At 48.2% G+C, this 16,519-nt stretch overlaps 1 protein-coding gene across 3 annotated transcripts in view; it reads left to right on the forward strand.

Moving 5' to 3' along the window:
- PLA2G4E (phospholipase A2 group IVE) overlaps window positions 1–16,519 on the forward strand; it is a 44,660-nt gene that overhangs the window by 25,362 nt on the left and 2,779 nt on the right. For 2 of the 3 annotated variants that reach the window (XM_049706669.1, XM_049706671.1), the window contains exons 13-19: window positions 1,447–1,669; window positions 4,121–4,235; window positions 4,784–4,921; window positions 6,352–6,459; window positions 7,007–7,210; window positions 8,449–8,615; window positions 14,730–16,194. In XM_049706669.1, the coding sequence (XP_049562626.1) occupies window positions 1,447–1,669; window positions 4,121–4,235; window positions 4,784–4,921; window positions 6,352–6,459; window positions 7,007–7,210; window positions 8,449–8,615; window positions 14,730–14,813 (1,039 nt within the window). In that variant the 3' untranslated portion in view covers window positions 14,814–16,194. The remainder of the gene's footprint in view (window positions 1–1,446; window positions 1,670–4,120; window positions 4,236–4,783; window positions 4,922–6,351; window positions 6,460–7,006; window positions 7,211–8,448; window positions 8,616–14,729; window positions 16,195–16,519) is intronic. The other variant, XM_049706670.1, reaches the window with a different exon arrangement.

Below are 16,519 nucleotides of genomic sequence, written 5' to 3' on the forward strand. Positions count from 1 at the left end.
AGAGCCCTCAGCGTCCCAAGCTGTGTCCCTCATCCTGGAGGGGCTCTGGGTAACTTTCATTTGAGGGGGTGGATGTGAGGAAAACCAAGGGTTCCTGGTGCACCAGAGGCCCCGAGGCTTCAGCCCAGGTGGGACAGAAGGATAGCTGACGATTACGGGCATTGCCTCTGCACGGAGCACTGGGGTGACTGCTTCCAATGGACTATCTCATTTCTTCTTCACAAGAAGACTATGAGGAAGATGTTGTCATTATGCTCATTTTACAGCTGGAGAAAGAAAGGAATTTGCCCAGGGTCACTCAGCTAATGAGCGGTAGAGCTGGGATTTCAACCCAGGCTGTCTGAGTCCAGGGCGCACATTCTTTTTTTTGGGGGGGGGGGGGAGGGGACCCACATTCTTAATCTCACCGATAAACCACTGCCCATGGGAAGTAGGTTAAGGAGATAAACTTGCTTGCACCAGGGTAGAGGGGCACCTGCATCCTCCTGGCCTACCTCTGGGCCAGGCAGGAAACTGGGAGGAACTCAGACCCAGCTGGGGTGGGGGTAGGATGTCTCCTGGCCTGGGAAAGCACTGGGAAGGAATTTTGTAAAATCAAAATCAATCATTTGTAATGTTTTTTTAAAGCTTTTTAAAGGTATGAAAGTAACAGCGTGAACCTTATGGAGAGCAGGGTACTTTTTGTTGAAGAAATCTCCTGAAGGGAGAGGCCGCTCCTCAGACAGCTGTGCAGCTGTAGACCAGGTCCACTGTGGGGAGGGGGATTCCTGGGTGCTGTCCTGACCTAGACTGAGAAAAGCCGGGTCCAGGCCAAGCAGAGGCAGACAGAGGCAAAGACCCAGGGCTAGGGGGATATCTATCTTTGTTTTACTCCTCCCCACTGTCCACATAGAAGTTAAGAAGAAGAAGGGGAAGTAAGTCTTAGCTGGCATCACAATTATGGGAATTAATGTGGCAGAGTGGGAAGAGTCCAGGATTTGGAATTAGCAAAGCCTGGGGTCAAATGCTGGCCCCAGCACTTACTTCGTGCCCAGTACTGTCCTAATCATTTTACATTGACTCATGTCATCTTCACAATAACGCTGTGAGGTAGGTACAGTTATCATCCTTCTCCCCAATCCACAGATGGGAAAACTGAGGTGAGGAGCAGTTAGGTACCTTGCCCAGATCCCATGGCTGGTGAGTGGCAGAGTCTGGTTTTGAACCCAGGAAGATCTGGGTCCAGAATCTTCACTGTTAAGCACTGTGCTCCACCTGGCACAGCAATCGTGACTTTGAGTAAGAATGTTCTCCCCTCCCTGACCGGGCCTCACCCCATTTCCTCCAGGCTCCTCTCCTGGCAGGTGAGGGTTTCCCATGACCTACCCACCTCCTTTCCTGCCAGGGTCCAGGGTCGATCTGACCAGGGCTGGCTCAGCTCTCTCAGCCACGCCTGTCTCTCTCCAGGACCATGGCTACCTTGTACCGTGACCCTGACTGGTCCTCCAAAAACCTGGAGCTTGCCATCCTCGAGGCGCGGAGGCACGTAGTCAAGGACAAGACGCCCGCTCTGTTCCCAGATCAGCTCCTCAAATTCCGGGAGGAGCTGCAGCAGCGCAGGCAGGAAGGCTACAAAGTCACCTTCACAGACTTCTGGGGTCTGCTGGTCGAGACCTGTCTGGGGGACGAGGTAGGTGCTCAGCTTCCCCTGGGGCCCAACCCGCCCTGGGGCTGATGCCCAGCCCTCCGCCTTCACTGGGGCACCGGGAGGTACATCGCAGCAGGAGGGAGTTAGGTTAGACCCTGCAGATGCACCCCTGGGCCTTAAGAAGCATGAGGCATCAGAACGCATGATGCAGGCAGATGGTGGGATTGTCTTCCCGAGTCCCTTTGGAGTATGACTGAAACCCTCACATCAGGGTGACTTAGGTGCAACCTTTCCGAGAGGCAGCGGGCCCTCTGAGAACCTGTGAGAGAAAATGGGGAGGGAGCCATCAGAGTGTGATGTAAGCCTGACCCCAAGTGGAGGAGAGAGGGAAGGAAAGGCCAGGTGGAAGCATCCTAGCCCACTGTGCGGTCTGAAAGGTCAGCACAGTGACCCTTGCAGAGTTCCCCAGCCAAATTGGCCATCGGAGGAGTCTGGCACCGCCCCCTCCCCTCCACCACAGTGGGCCTGCCTCAGGATCCCTGCCACGCTCAGTCATGGGCTGGGACCAGCCCAGTGGGAAGTGTGGCCTTAGAACAAACTCAGCCCTGGATTTCAGAGCACGGTAGCTGGGCCATCAGCCAATTACACTCCTGTAGTTGGAGGTCTGCTGGGCCCCTTCTCATGGCCACCACACGGAGGATGAGCCCAGTGAGGTTCCTTCCAGCTCTGATATCCAATGATCTGAGCAGTGTGTGCCCAAGAAGAGAAGCAGCCTGTGTTGGGACCCAGCTGCTGTGAGAGCCATGTGGGCCGTGGTAGGGCAGTGGGATCCCCATGGGATGCTGCCATCCCGGACATCAGGGTGAGCTCAGCTAACACATGGACCCTTCCGACTGCCCAGACCCCAGGGTGGAACCAACTTTGGCTGTTGCTTGACCCCAGAGTAGGGCTTCCCATCTAATTTCTATCCAGGTCTATGGCTGTCTGCCCCACTCCCAAAGGTGTCTGAAGAGTTCAGAATTCAAATCAGAACTTACCAGAAGGAAGAGGGACAGCAAATTCTTTTCTAGTAGATCCCCTCTTCCAGAAAACACAGACAATTTGAGCAACCAAGGACAGACCAAACCTCATCTTCAACATTCATTCATTCCCCCATTCATTCTTTCAACAAAATTAAGTACCTCCTGCATGCCAGGAACTGTGCTAGACAGTGGGGATTCAAACGCGGGCACTCACAGCCTTTGATGAATCCCTGCCCTTTCTGATAACCCACTGTCTACTCTGTCCACATGATGGAGCAGGGCAGGCAGAGGCTGAGGGTGTTGGCTTTTGGATTCAGGCAGGACAGGATTTGAATTCTGGCTCTGCTCTGTGCTATTCCTTAAATGGGAATTTCATCAACTGTTTCGTCAACAGTTAATATTTCTTAGAGTAGTTAGTGCTCCATGTGGTGAGGAGGAAAGCTCCAAGGCTTTTAACATTAGAGTCTGAGCATTGCCCAGGGTTTGGTGTAGGAAGGAGCCTAGGTTCCTGGGAAAGCAAGTCTAGGATTGATGGAAGGAGGCCTCTGCTCTTCCACTCTGGCCAAGGCAGGAGCTCCTTTGCCTCAGGCCCCCTTGACAATGAGTGTGGATTGGGCTCTTCCCCGAGTCTGCAACTTCCTCTCCTTCCATGACGGTCATTGCTGTGGTGCCCATATCTCTGGGCCCAGTTCTGACAGGCATCCTGTTGGCCTTGCAAGGGAGGCCTAAGAGTTGTTTGACCCACACATGTTTACCATCCCACACAGGTTCTGTGCCTTTACACACTCGCGCAACCATGGATGTCACCCACCAGGCAGCTGCTTGGCCTGGGGTCAGAGCCTGGTCCTCTAAAGCCTCCACTGGCCTTGTCTACACTGGCTGATTCACTTTGGGAGGTGGCCTGTGGTCCAGGCTGATCTGCAGGACTCCCACTTTGATTACACCACTTAGTGCTCTGGGGGCTTAGAGGGAATTTGACTGCCATCCGGTGCCAAGTTTCCAAATCTTTTGTTTAAAAAGAAGAATCTTTTTTTTTCCCTCCCAAATGAATTTATGAGAGAGCCCAACATGCAAAGCAGATTTTTAAAAAAATGGAGCTGCTCTGGTTTGAGTAGGGTAGAAGGTGATGAGGATGAAGAGGGGGCAGTGGTGGCCTCCTCCACCCCCGCCTTTTCATTCTCTGGTCCCTGAGACTCGAGGAGAACCCCAGGACTCTGAAGGACAGCTCTAAACTGCAGATCCAGTCCCACCCTGTCCATGTGTCTGGGGTGATGAACGGCCCAAGGATGAGGGAACATTTTCTGGGTACATTTTAAGCGTAGCTTTGACTGGTGTCAGGTGAGACCTCCAGAGCAGCCTGGTGGGCTCAGGAGCCTGGTGGGCTGCCAGAGGTCCAGACTGTCCTCTTACTCTGCACCGCTTCCTGGCTGCTTGTCTGCTCCTTCTCCTTAACCATTATTTTTCCACACAGAGATATGAATGCAAACTGTCAGATCAGCGTGCTGCTTTGTGTCAGGGCCAGAACCCCCTGCCTATCTACCTCACCATCAATGTCAAGGATGATGTAAGCAACCAGGATTTCAGAGGTAACACTGGTGGCTAGCAATTTCCCCGGGGCGGGGTGGGTCCCTTCTCAGCAGGCAAAGGCACTCAGTACCCCAGCGCACACATCCCGCCACCATACCTTTGCCAGCCTCCACAGCAAGAATGTGCTGACAGCCGAAGAAATCCACTTGGCTACCCCCTTCTGCCCAGACGCGTGTAGCCGGTGGGCAGCAGGGGTCCTGTGGCTCCCCTGAGCAGAGATTTGATGGGATAGAGGAAATAAAGGTCGTGAAGGGAGAGAGTCCTAGACATTTCTTAAGCTGCCAGGATGGAGGGACTCTAGAGACCTACCCTGCTTCGGGGTCCGGTTTTGGTCCGGGTTTATGAGGCGCAAACGAGCCTGTGCAGCTTGCAACACTGAGTCTTGCCGGGCCAGCAGAAGCCGGTCACGGGCGCCCCCCTGTGCCCTGCGGGGGAACTGCGGCCTCCCAGGCTCCTCGCGGCCGGGGAGACGGCGCGCGCAGGGAGAAGGGTGGGCGGGGCCGCCCCGGCCTGAGACTGACACCCTGCCCTGCTGCTTCGTGTGCAGAGTGGTTCGAGTTCTCTCCCTACGAGGTGGGTCTGCAGAAGTATGGAGCCTTCATTCCCACCGAGCTCTTCGGCTCCGAGTTCTTCATGGGGCGGCTGATGAGGAGGATCCCAGAGTCGCGGATATGCTACATGCTAGGTGACTCCTGGCTGGGGGAGGCCCCTGGGAAACCTGCCCCATGCGGAACAGGCTCCGCGTTTGATTAGAGGAATGACGAGGAGACACGGTCTGTTCCCCCAGGATCATGTGCCAGGTGCTGGTGCTGGTTTGGGTTATCCCTTGGGCATGTGACCCTCCTGGCATTTGTCAGCATACCCTCATTCCAGGAGAGGCTCCGGAGCCTTCCAGCCTCCCAGACTGCCCTGATCTCCCTGTGACCCTGTGGGCCTAGAAGGACCTGACAGGGGCTCCTGGGTCACTGGGGAACAAAGGGGACTCTCCCAATGTCCTGGTCTCCAGTCGTCTCCCTGGTGTCCATTCAGAACCAGACTGGGAGTTGCAGGCTGAGATGGAAGCTTCTGGAACTTCTACCCCCTTCTCCCTGGTTCCAGGAAGCAACATGCCTGTTTCCGGGGCTTGAACCAGCCCCTGGGATCCAAGGGGCCAGAGGGGACCTCAGGGTGAAGACAGAGTGTCTGGGGAAGCCTGGCCCAGCTCCCAACACTATGTTCCCTGGTCCTCCAGAAGCCAGGCCAACTGAGTGCAGAGGCCTGACTGTGATGTCCACTTGTAGAGTTCTCCCCTTCAGAGCCCAAAGTACATCTGTCAAAGGGCAACCGCAAAAAACGGACCCATTTTTACAGCCTCAACAACAGTTATGCTCTTATTTAAACTAGTTGTCTGCCTCCCCCTCCCTTCCATCTATCCCAAATCCAACCCATCCCAGAAAGTCCCACTTAAGCTCCATTTCTTCTGGGAAGTCAGCCCCGAAGCCCACAGCCCCCAGCAGCCTCTCCTTCCTGTGCTGTTGAGCATGTGGCTCAGAGATCTGTAGGTGAGACACTCGGACTTGAACTCTGGTTCCTCATTTATTAGCTGTGCAAAGTAGGCCAAATTACCTAACCTTCCTGAGCTTCAGTGTTCTCATCTGTAAACTGGGCTTAAGAGTAAAACCAACCTTACGGAGGATTCAAATGGGTCAATGTATGTGAAAGATTTCACATGAGTAGTATTATTACTGTGTTGCATTTTTTAAATCATAATAAGAGATGGTGTTACATTTATTGAGTGCTCACCATGTGCCAGGCGCTGTCCTAAACTAGTGTGTTAACTGATGCAAGGGGTGATTTCTGGACTTGAACTTGAAGCCTGCACTTGTCAGCATTAAGTCTCTCCTGGGGCTGTGCCTTATATGCCTTCATACCCTCTTCCAGTTCCAAGAGGAGAGCGGAGAAGAGCTGAGTCACTTATGTCGAGCTGCACTGTGGGGAGAGGGAAATGAAAGCCCGTCCCACTCCCTGAGCAGCTTGACTTGGAGGGGGCATCGAGTCCAAGGCAGAATCAATCAGTATTTGGGTGGGCCTGGAGGCTCTTGGGCACAGCAGCTCACCGCTGGTCCTGCTCCCTAGGTCTGTGGAGCAGCATCTTCTCCCTGAACCTGCTCGATGCCTGGAATTTGTCCCACACCTCGGAGGAGTTTTTCCACAGGTGGACAAGGGAGAGAGTGCATGATATCGGTGGGTGACCCACTGGCTTCCCCTCCTGGTTGGGCGATGGCAGGGTGGGGAAGGTGGATCAGCAACTGAGGAGCAGTCCACCTGCCACGTGTTTCAACGTCATCCCTATGGCCCATGGAAATAGGAAGGCAGCTAGGGGGTCTTCCCTGCCTGGAAAGGAGGGTGATTGCATTTGGATACACCTTTGCCAGCTCTGGCCTGGCCCGGGGGAGTGGATGCACCGTGTGGTAGACTTGGAAGAGCTGCACGGTGCCCAGGAGAGCTGCAGAGGGTGGGGATCTATGAATGCAGTTAAAGGTCACCCTTCTGGACTCTCTGTTTTCTCTGGAACCCCTCCTTGCCTGTCACCCCACTCCTTCTCCTCTACCCTGCCCCTGTTCTATGTCTCTCCCCTGGGTCCTCCTGGCTCCGAGAACTAGACAAGGAAGGTATGCACTGCACTTACAGGCTGACCCCTGGGTGCAGGGCAACCATGGGGTGCTTCACCTGGGCAATCTGGGGACTCCAGCTCTGTAACCTGTCCTCCATCCACCCCCCTCCCCTGCAGAAGATGAGCCACTCCTACCTGAAATCCCTAAATGTGATGCCAACATGCTGGACACCACGGTGGTGATGCCAGGGTCATGGCTGTCCAATACTTTCCGCAACATCCTCACCTCCCGGGCCTTTTTGTCTGAGTTCCACAACTTCCTGCTGGGGCTGCAGATGCACACCGACTACTACCAGAATGGCCAGTTCTCCACGTGGAAGGGTAACCTTACCTGCTGCCCCTTGAGGCCTACCTCTGTTTAGAGGAAGGGGAAGTGGATGTGGAGGGAGAAAGGATGAGAAAACTCCTCTGCCCATGTTCATTGGGCCCAAGTGGCAGACTCTCCCCATAGTGTATTCTACATCTGGTGAAGCCTTGAACAACGGGTGGAGTGGTGGTGTATTTAATTAATTGAATCTGTACAATGACTCTATACAGCATCTGTATAACAATCCCAGCAGGTAGAAGTTGACCCCATTTTACAGTTGGGGAAATATGGGCCCTGACTTTCTACAGTTGTGTTCTGGGGACACCTTTTATCTTTTTCTTCATTTTAAAAAAAATGTATTTATTTTATTTTATTTATTTTTGGCTGCGTCGGGTCTTCGTTGCTGTGCGCGGGTTTTCTCTAGTTGCGGCAAGTGAGGGCTACTCTTCGTTGCGGTGCGCGGGCCTCCTGTTGCAGTGGCTTCTCTCGCGGCAGAGCACGGGCTCTAGGCACGTGGGCTTCTGTAGTTATGGCGTGTGGGCTCAGTAGTTGTGGCGCACAGGTTTAGTTGCTCCGCGGCATGTGGGATCTTCCCGGACCAGGGCACGAACCCGTGTCCCCTGCATTGGCAGGTGGATTCTTAACCACTGCACCACCAGGGAAGCCCCTGGGGACACCTTTTAATGTAAGTGCTGCCCCCGGAGTTGGGCAGGAACGGCCCAGCCCAGGCTCCTCCAAATGGTGAGTGGCAGAGCTGGCTCTTAAACTGTGGTCTTGAAGCTTCAACTCAGGACTTCGTCCCCACCCTGCTGAGGCTCTAAATTTGGCTTTCCACCATCTTTGGTATTTTACTTGGCCACAGCCTGCAATGGCTGCTTGAGCCTAGGCTAATGATCTTTGTCCTCACTATCTGGGGCAGAAAAGGCAGCTGGCTCTGGGCCCACGGTTTGCAGTAATTTATAGGATAGTCTTAAGCCCCTGCTACACCACAAATTCTGGGGCTGAGCCTTAGTGGGCTTTCTGTGCGTGTTCCATAAAAGACTTGCTAAACTCCCCAGATCATGCTGTTCTTCTTCAGCCTACCCAGGGGGACACTGGGACTCACCGGGCACCCTGGCCAAGGGGAGGGCTGGAGGCCGGGCTGAAGTGGATGAGCTCCGGGCAGGGCATCCCATCCCCACCAGGTGCCTCTGACCATCTGCTGAGATCAGGGCGCCAAGGAGTGAGGATAACCACAAGCCTTGACTTTCAGACTCGGTGCTAGATGGCTTCCCAAACAAGCTGACAGCGTCCGTGAACCACTTGTGCCTGCTGGACACTGCATTCGTCATCAACTCCAGCTACCCGCCCGTCCTCAGGCCGGAGAGAAAAGCTGACCTCATCATCCACCTCAATTACTGTGCTGGGTCCCAGACAAAGGCAAGTTTGGCAAAGAAAGGCTCCCGCCCCACTCCGCACAGGCTCCTAGACTTAGCATCGGAGAAGCTCAAGCCACCATCCCTGATGGAGGTTACACCTCCAAACCTCAGGGGCATAGCCCGCTGGCCCTCATGCAATGGGTTTACTAGATTCACCGAGCTAATTCCAATTTTCTTCTTACATTTGAGCATTTCCCATATTTGGCAATTCTTTAGCTGCAAAATAAAAAAGAGTTTAAAAAATAACCTTAGGGCTTCCCTGGTGGCACAGTGGTGAGGAATCTGCCTGCCAATTCAGGGGACACGGGTTCGAGCCCTTGTCCGGGAAGAACCCACATGCCGCGGAGCAACTAAGCCCGTGCACTACAACTACCGAGCCCGTGCTCTAGAGGCCACGAGCCACAACTGCTGAGCCCGCAAGCCACAACTACTGAGCCCACGTGCCACAACTACTGAAGCCCGTGTGCCTAGAGCCCATGCTCTGTAACAAGAGAAGCCACTGAAGTGAGAAGCCCGCACATAGCAACGAAGACCCAATGCAGCCAAAAATAAATAAATTAATTAATTAATTTTTAAAAAAATAATAATAACCTTAATAGAACCCAGTCAATTGTAAAGTTTTGTACCACTTCAGGAGCTTGTAATGTCCTATGTTCAAAGTGATCACATGGTCTCTCCACTACCGGGAAGTATGAGCCTCCATGTAATTACACCAAAGAGTTAGGACCAGAGATTTTTATTTATTTTAATTTATTTCCTTTTGAAAAGTTCTGGATTTTCAAGGGAAAGAAACTGTTTCTTGGTCTACTTTATTTATTTTATTATTATTTTTTATACAGCAGGTTCTTATTAGTCATCAATTTTATACACATCAGTGTATACATGTCAATCCCAATCGCCCAATTCAGCACACTACCATCCCCAACCCCCTGGGGTTTTCCCACATTGGTGTCCATAGGTTTGTTCTCTACATCTGTGTCTCAACTTCTCTCATGCAAACCGGTTCATCTGTACCATTTTTCTAGGTTCCACATACATGCATTAATATACGATATTTGTTTTTCTCTTTCTGACTTACTTCACTCTGTATGACAGTCTCTAGATCCATCCATGTCTCAACAAATGACTCAGTTTCGTTCCTTTTTATGGCTGAGTAATATTCCATTGTATATATGTACTACATCTTCTTTATCCGTTCGTCTGTCAATGGGCATTTAGGTTGCTTCCATGACCTGGCTATTGTAAATAGTGCTGCAATGAACATTGGGGTGCATGTGTCTTTTTGAATTATGGTCTTCTCTGGGTATATGCCCAGTAGTGGGATTGCTGGGTCATATGGTAATTCTATTTTTAGTTTTTTAAAGAACCTCCATAATGTTCTCCATAGTGGCCATATCAATTTATATTCCCACCAACAGTGCAAGAGGGTTCCCTTTTCTCCACACCCTCTCCAGCATTTGTTGTTTGTAGATTTTCTGATGATGCCCATTCTAACTGGTGTGAGGTGATACCTCATTGTAGTTTTGATTTGCATTTCTCTAGTTATTAGTGATGTTGTTGAGCAGATTTTCATGTGCTTCTTGGCCATCTGTATGTCTTCTTTGGAGAAATGTCTATTTAGGTCTTCTGCCCATTTTTGGATTGGGTTGTTTGTTTCTTTAATATTGAGCTGCATTAGCTGTTTATATATTTTGGAGATTAATCCTTTGTCCATTGATTCGTTTGCAAATATTTTCTCCCATTCTGAGGGTTGTCTTTTTGTCTTGTTTATGGTTTCCTTTGCTGTGCAAAAGCTTTGAAGTTTCATTAGGTCCCATTTGTTTACTTTTGTTTTTATTTCCAGTACTCTAGGAGGTAGATCAAAAAAGATCTTGCTGTGATTTATGTCAAAGAGTGTTCTTCCTATGTTTTCCTCTAAGAGTTTTATAGTGTCCGGTCTTACATTTAGGTCTCTAATCCATTTTGAGTTTATTTTTGTGTATGGTGTTAGAGTGTTCTAATTTCATGCTTTTACATGTAGCTGTCCAGTTTTCCCAGCACCACTTATTGAAGACACTGTCTTTTCTCCATTGTATATCTTTGTCTCCTTTGTCATAGATTAGTTGAACATAGGCGCATGGGTTTATCTCTGGGCTTCCTATCTTGTCCATTGATCTATGTTTCTGTTTTTGTGCCAGTACCATATTGTCTTGATTACTGTAGTTTTGCAGTATAGTCTGAAGTCCAGGAGTCTGATTCCTCCAGCTCCGTTTTTTCCCCTCCAGACTGCTTTGTCTATTCGGGGTCTTTTGTGTCTCCATACAAATTTTAAGATGATTTGTTCTAGTTCTGTACAAAATGCCATTGCTAATTTGATAGGGATTGCATTAAATCTGTAGATTGCTTTGGGTAGTATAGTCATTTTCACAATATTGATTCTTCCAATCCAAGAACATGGTATATCTCTCCATCTGTTAGTATCATCTTTAATTTCTTTCATCAGTGTCTTATAGTTTTCTGCATACAGGTCTTTTGTCTCCCTCGGTAGGTTTATTCCTAGGTATTTTATTCTTTTTGTTGCAGTGGTAAATGAGAGTGTTTCCATAATTTCTCTTCAGATTTTTCATTAGTGTATAGGAATGCAAGAGATTTCTGTGCATTAATTTTGTATCCTGCAACTTTACCAAATTCATTGATTAGCTCTACTAGCTTTCTGGTGGCATTTTTAGGATTCTCTTTGTATAGTATCATGTCATCTGCAAACAGTGACAGTTTTACTTCTTCTTTTCCAATTTGTATTCCTTTTATTTCTTTTTCTTCTCTGATGCCATGGCTAGGACTTCCAAAACTATGTTGAATAATAGTGGTGAGAGTGGATACCCTTGTCTTATTCCTGATCTTAGAGAAAATGATTTCAGTTTTTCACCATTGACAATGATGTTTGCTGTGGGTTTGTTGTATATGGCCTTTATTATGTTGAGGTAGGTTCCCTCTATGCCCACGTTCTGGAGAGTTTTTTTCATAAATTGGTATTGAGTTTTGTCACAAGCTTTTTCTGCATCTATTGAGATGATCATACGGTTTTTATTCTTCAATTTGTTAATATGGTGTATAACATTGATTGATTACCGTATATTGAAGAATCTTTACATCCCTGGGATAAATCCCACTGGATCGTGGTGTATGAGCCTTTTAATGTGTTGTTGGATTCTGTTTGCTGGTATTTTGTTGAGGATTTTTGCATCTATATTCATCAGTGATATTGGTCTATAATTTTCTTTTTTTGTAGTATCTTTGTCTGGTTTTGATATCAGGGTGATGGTGGCCTCATAGAATGAGTTTGGGAGTGTTCCTTCCTCTGCAATTTTTTGGAAGAGTTTGAGAAGGATGGGTGTTAGCTCTTCTCTAAATGTTTGATAGAATTTACCTGTGAACCCACCTGGTCCTGAACTTTTGTTTGTTGGAAGATTTTTAATCACAGTTTCAATTTCATTACTTGTGATTGGTCTGTTCTTATTTTCTATTTCTTCCGGGTTCAGTATTGGAAGGTTATACCTTTCTAAGAATTTGCCCATTTCTTCCATGTTGTCCATTTTATTGGCATAGAGTTGCTTGTAGTAGTCTCTTAGGGTGCTTTGTATTTCTGCAGTGTCTGTTGTAACTTCTCCTTTTTCATTTCTAATTTTATTGATTTGAGTCCTCTCCCTATTTTTCTTGATGAGTCTGGCTAATGGTTTATCAATTTTGTTTATCTTCTCAAAGAACCAGCTTTTAGTTTTATTGATCTTTGCTATTGTTTTCTTTGTTTCTATTTCATTTATTTCTGCTCTGATCTTTATGATTTCTTTCCTTCTGCTAACTTTGGGTTTTGTTAGTTTTCTTTCTCTAGTTCCTTTAGGTGTAATGTTAGATGGTTTACTTGAGATTTTTCTTTTTCTTGAGGTAGGCTTGTATAGCTATAAACTTTCCTCTTAGAACTCCTTTTGCTGCATCCCATAGGTTTTGGATCATCGTGTTTTCATTGTCATTTGTCTCTAGGTATTTTTTGATTTCCTCTTTGATTTCTTCAGTGATGTCTTGGTTATTTAGTAACGTATTGTTTAGCCTCCATGTGTTTGTGTTTTTTACGTTTTTTCCCCTGTAATTCATTTCTAATCTCATAGCGTTGTGGTCAGAAAAGATGCTTGATATAATTTCAATTTTCTCAGATTTACTGAGGCTTGAGTTGTGACCCAAGATGTGATCTATCCTGGAGAATGTTCCATGAGCACTTGAGAAGAAAGTGTAATCTGCTGTTTTTTGATGGAACGTCCTATAAATATCAATTAAGTCCATCTTGTTTAATGTATCATTTAAAGCTTGTGTTTCCTTATTTATTTTCATTTTGGATGATCTGTCCATTGGTGTAAGTGAGGTGTTAAAGTCCCCCACTAATATTGTGTTACTGTCGATTTCCTCTTTTATAGCTGTTAGCAGTTGCCTTATGTATTGAGGTGCTCCTATGTTGGGTGCATATATAATTGTTATATCTTCTTCTTGGATTGATCCCTTGATCATTATGTAGTGTCCTTCTTTGTCTCTTGTAACATTCTTTAAAGTCTATTTTATCTGATAATGAGTATAGCTAATCCAGCTTTCTTTTGATTTCCATTTGCATGGAATATATTTTTCCATCCCTCACTTTCAGTCTGTATGTGTCCCTAGGTCTGAAGTGGGTCTCTTGTAGACAGCATATATATGGGTGTTGTTTTTGTATCCATTCAGCAAGCCTGTGTCTTTTGGTTGGAGCATTTAATCCATTCACGTTGAAGGTAATTATTGATATGTATGTACCTATGACCATTTTCTTAATTGTTTTGGGTTTGTTTTTGTAGGTCCTTTTCTTCTCTTGTGTTTCCCACTTAGAGAAGTTCTTTTAGCATTTGTTGTAGAGCTGGTTTGGTGGTGCTGAATTCTCTTAGCTTTTGCTTGTCTGTAAATCTTTTGATTTCTCCATCGAATCTGAATGAGATCCTTGCTGAGTTGAGTAATCTTGGTTGTAGGTTCTTCCCTTTCATCACTTTAAGTATATCATGCCACTCCCTTCTGGCTTGTAGAGTTTCTGCTGAGAAATCAGCTGTTAACCTTATGGGAGTTCCCTTGTATGTTATTTGTTGTTTTTCCTTTGCTGCTTTCAATAATTTTTCTTTGTCTTTAATTTTGCCAATTTGATTACTACGTGTCTCGGTGTGTTTCTCCTTGGGTTTATCCTGTATGGGACTCGCTGTGCTTCCTGGACTTGGGTGGCTACTTCCTTTCCCATGTTAGGGAAGTTTTTGAGTATAATCTCTTCAAATATTTTCCCTGGTCCTTTCTCTCTGTCTTCTCCTCTGGGACCCCTATAATGCGAATGTTGTTGCGTTTAATGTTGTCCCAGAGGTCTCTTAGGTTGTCTTCATTTCTTTTCGTGCTTTTTTCTTTATTCTGTTCTGCAGCAGTGAATTCCACCATTGTCTTCCAGGTCGCTTTTCTGTTCTTCTGCCTCAGTTATTCTGCTATTGATTCCTTCTAGTGTAGTTTTCATTTCAGTTATTGTGTTGTTCATCTCTGTTTGTTTGTTCTTTAATTCTTCTAGGTCTTTGTTAAACATTTCTTGCACCTTCTTGATCTTTGCCTCCATTCTCTTTCCAAGGTCCTGGATCATCTTCACTATCATCATTCTGAATTCTTTTTCTGGAAGGTTGCCTATCTCCACTTCATTTAGTTGTTTTTCTGGGGTTTTATCTTGTTCCTTCATCTGGTACATAGCCCTCTGCCTTTTCATCTTGTCTATCTTTCTGTGAATGTGGTTTTTGTTCCACAGGCTGCAGGATTGTAATTCTTCTTGCTTCTGCTGTCTGCCTTCTGGTGGATGAGGCTATCTAAGGGACTTGTGTAAGTTTCCTGATGGGAGGGGCTGGTGGTGGGTAGAGCTGATGTTGCTTTGGTGGGCAGAGCTCAGTAAAACTTTAATCCGGTTGACTGTTGATGGATGGGGCTGGGTTCCCTCCCTCTTGGTTGTTTGGCCTGAGGCAACCCAACACTGGAGCATACCTGGGCTCTTTGGTGGGGCTAAGGACAGACTCTGGGAGGGCTCATGCCAAGTATTACTTCCCAGAACTTCTGCTGCCAGTGTCCTTGTCCCCACGGTGAGCCACAGCCACCACCCCTCCCGCCTCTGCAGGAGACCCTCCAACACTAGCAGGTAGGTCTGGTTTAGTCTCCCCTGGGGTCACTGCTCCCTCCCCTGGGTCCTGATGCACACACTGCTTTGTGTGTGCCCTCCAAGAGTGGAGTCTCTGATCCCCCCAGCCCTGTGGAAGTCCTGCAATCAATTCCCACTAGGCTTCGAAGTCTGATTCTCTAGGAATTCCTCCTCCTGTTGCCAGATCCCCAGGTTGGGAAGCCTGATGTAGGGCTCAGAACCTTCACTCCAGTGGGTGGACTTCTGTGGTATAAGTGTTCTCCAGTCTGTGAGTCACCCACCCAGCAGTTAAGGGATTTGATTTTACTGTGATTGCACCCCTCCTACCGTCTCATTGTGGCTTCTCCTTTGTCTTTGGATGTCGGGTATCTTTTTTGGTGAGTTCCAGTGTCTTCCTGTCAATGATTGTCCAGCAGCTAGTTGTGATTCTGGTGTTCTCGCAAGAGGGAGTGAGAGCACATCCTTCTACTCTGCCATCTTGGTTCCTCTCCCTGGTCTACTTTAATACAGTCCTATCCTGAGGCCAGGGAAAAGGGAGTATAGACAGATGACAAGGATGACACCAATGATAATGACCTAAGTTTGTAAACAAGGGACAACATGCTTTCCTACACATGATCTCCCTTGATCCTTACACCAGCTCTTTGAGGTAGATGGCACAACTGCTATTATTCCTATGTTATAGGTGAGGAAGGTGAGGCACAGAGAGGGTAAATGGCTTGCTTAAGATCGCACAGCTAGTGAGCTTAGAACGGGGCAGAACTAAGGGGATTCTGATACTCCAAGTCTGCTGCTTTTTCTGTTACATCCTGTTTATAAAGATGCCCTTTCAGAGTCCTTTCTGGCCCTGTCACGTTCCAAAGCCCATGAGTGTCCTGCAGGAGCCTGGCCAGCCATGGCTGTCACCCTCTTAGGGAGCCAGCCACATCTCCAGGTCTGTGGGTGAAGCATCATCGGAAGGGCTTCTGTCCAGTTTACTTGGGGAAGGAGCTTGCAGTTGGACACACACCAACCTACTGCCCCAGGCTCTTCATCCGGATCCAGGTTTGTCCTAAAAATAGCACACATAGGCAGAGCAGTTGGAGACCTGAGTTGTTAGCTGGGGAAATCAGAAAGCTGGACCTAAGAATTCTGTGTTTCTTGCCCACCCTCACCCCTCCTGATACTCAAACATGTCCTCCTGTGATGTTCCAGCCCGTGAAACAAACCTGCAAGTACTGCACCGAGCAGAACATCCCCTTCCCCAAATATGAGGTGCAGGAGGAGGAGGATAACCTCAAGGAGTGCTACCTGATGGAGAGCTCCCAGGAGCCCGATGCCCCCACTGTGATTTTCTTCCCACTCATCAGCGACACCTTCCAAAAGTACAAGGCCCCAGGTAAGCCGCCGGGAGCTCAGGTCGCACCCCAACTGGTCTTGGACGGAGAGCTCCTGTTCTTAGACGTGTGCAGTCTCCTGACAGCACTAATGGGAAAGCCTGGCATAGCTCCTGTCTGAGCCCAACTTGGCTTCGGCGAGAAAGAACAGCCCCCCATGCCCCCGTGCGCCGGCGATGTCAAGCTCTACTCTTTCAGTCATTCACAGCCTGGCGCTGTGCGGTGCCAGGGAGGTCCTGGCATGGGCAAGCTATGTCCCTCGCCCTGGTGGGCTAGGAGGTGTGCGTGCGCATCTGCGTGTGTGAGTGTGCACATGGGCACGTTTTA

The sequence above is a fragment of the Orcinus orca genome, chromosome 2 (assembly GCF_937001465.1).
Source record: "Orcinus orca chromosome 2, mOrcOrc1.1, whole genome shotgun sequence".
In the NCBI taxonomy this organism is placed as follows: domain Eukaryota; kingdom Metazoa; phylum Chordata; class Mammalia; order Artiodactyla; family Delphinidae; genus Orcinus; species Orcinus orca.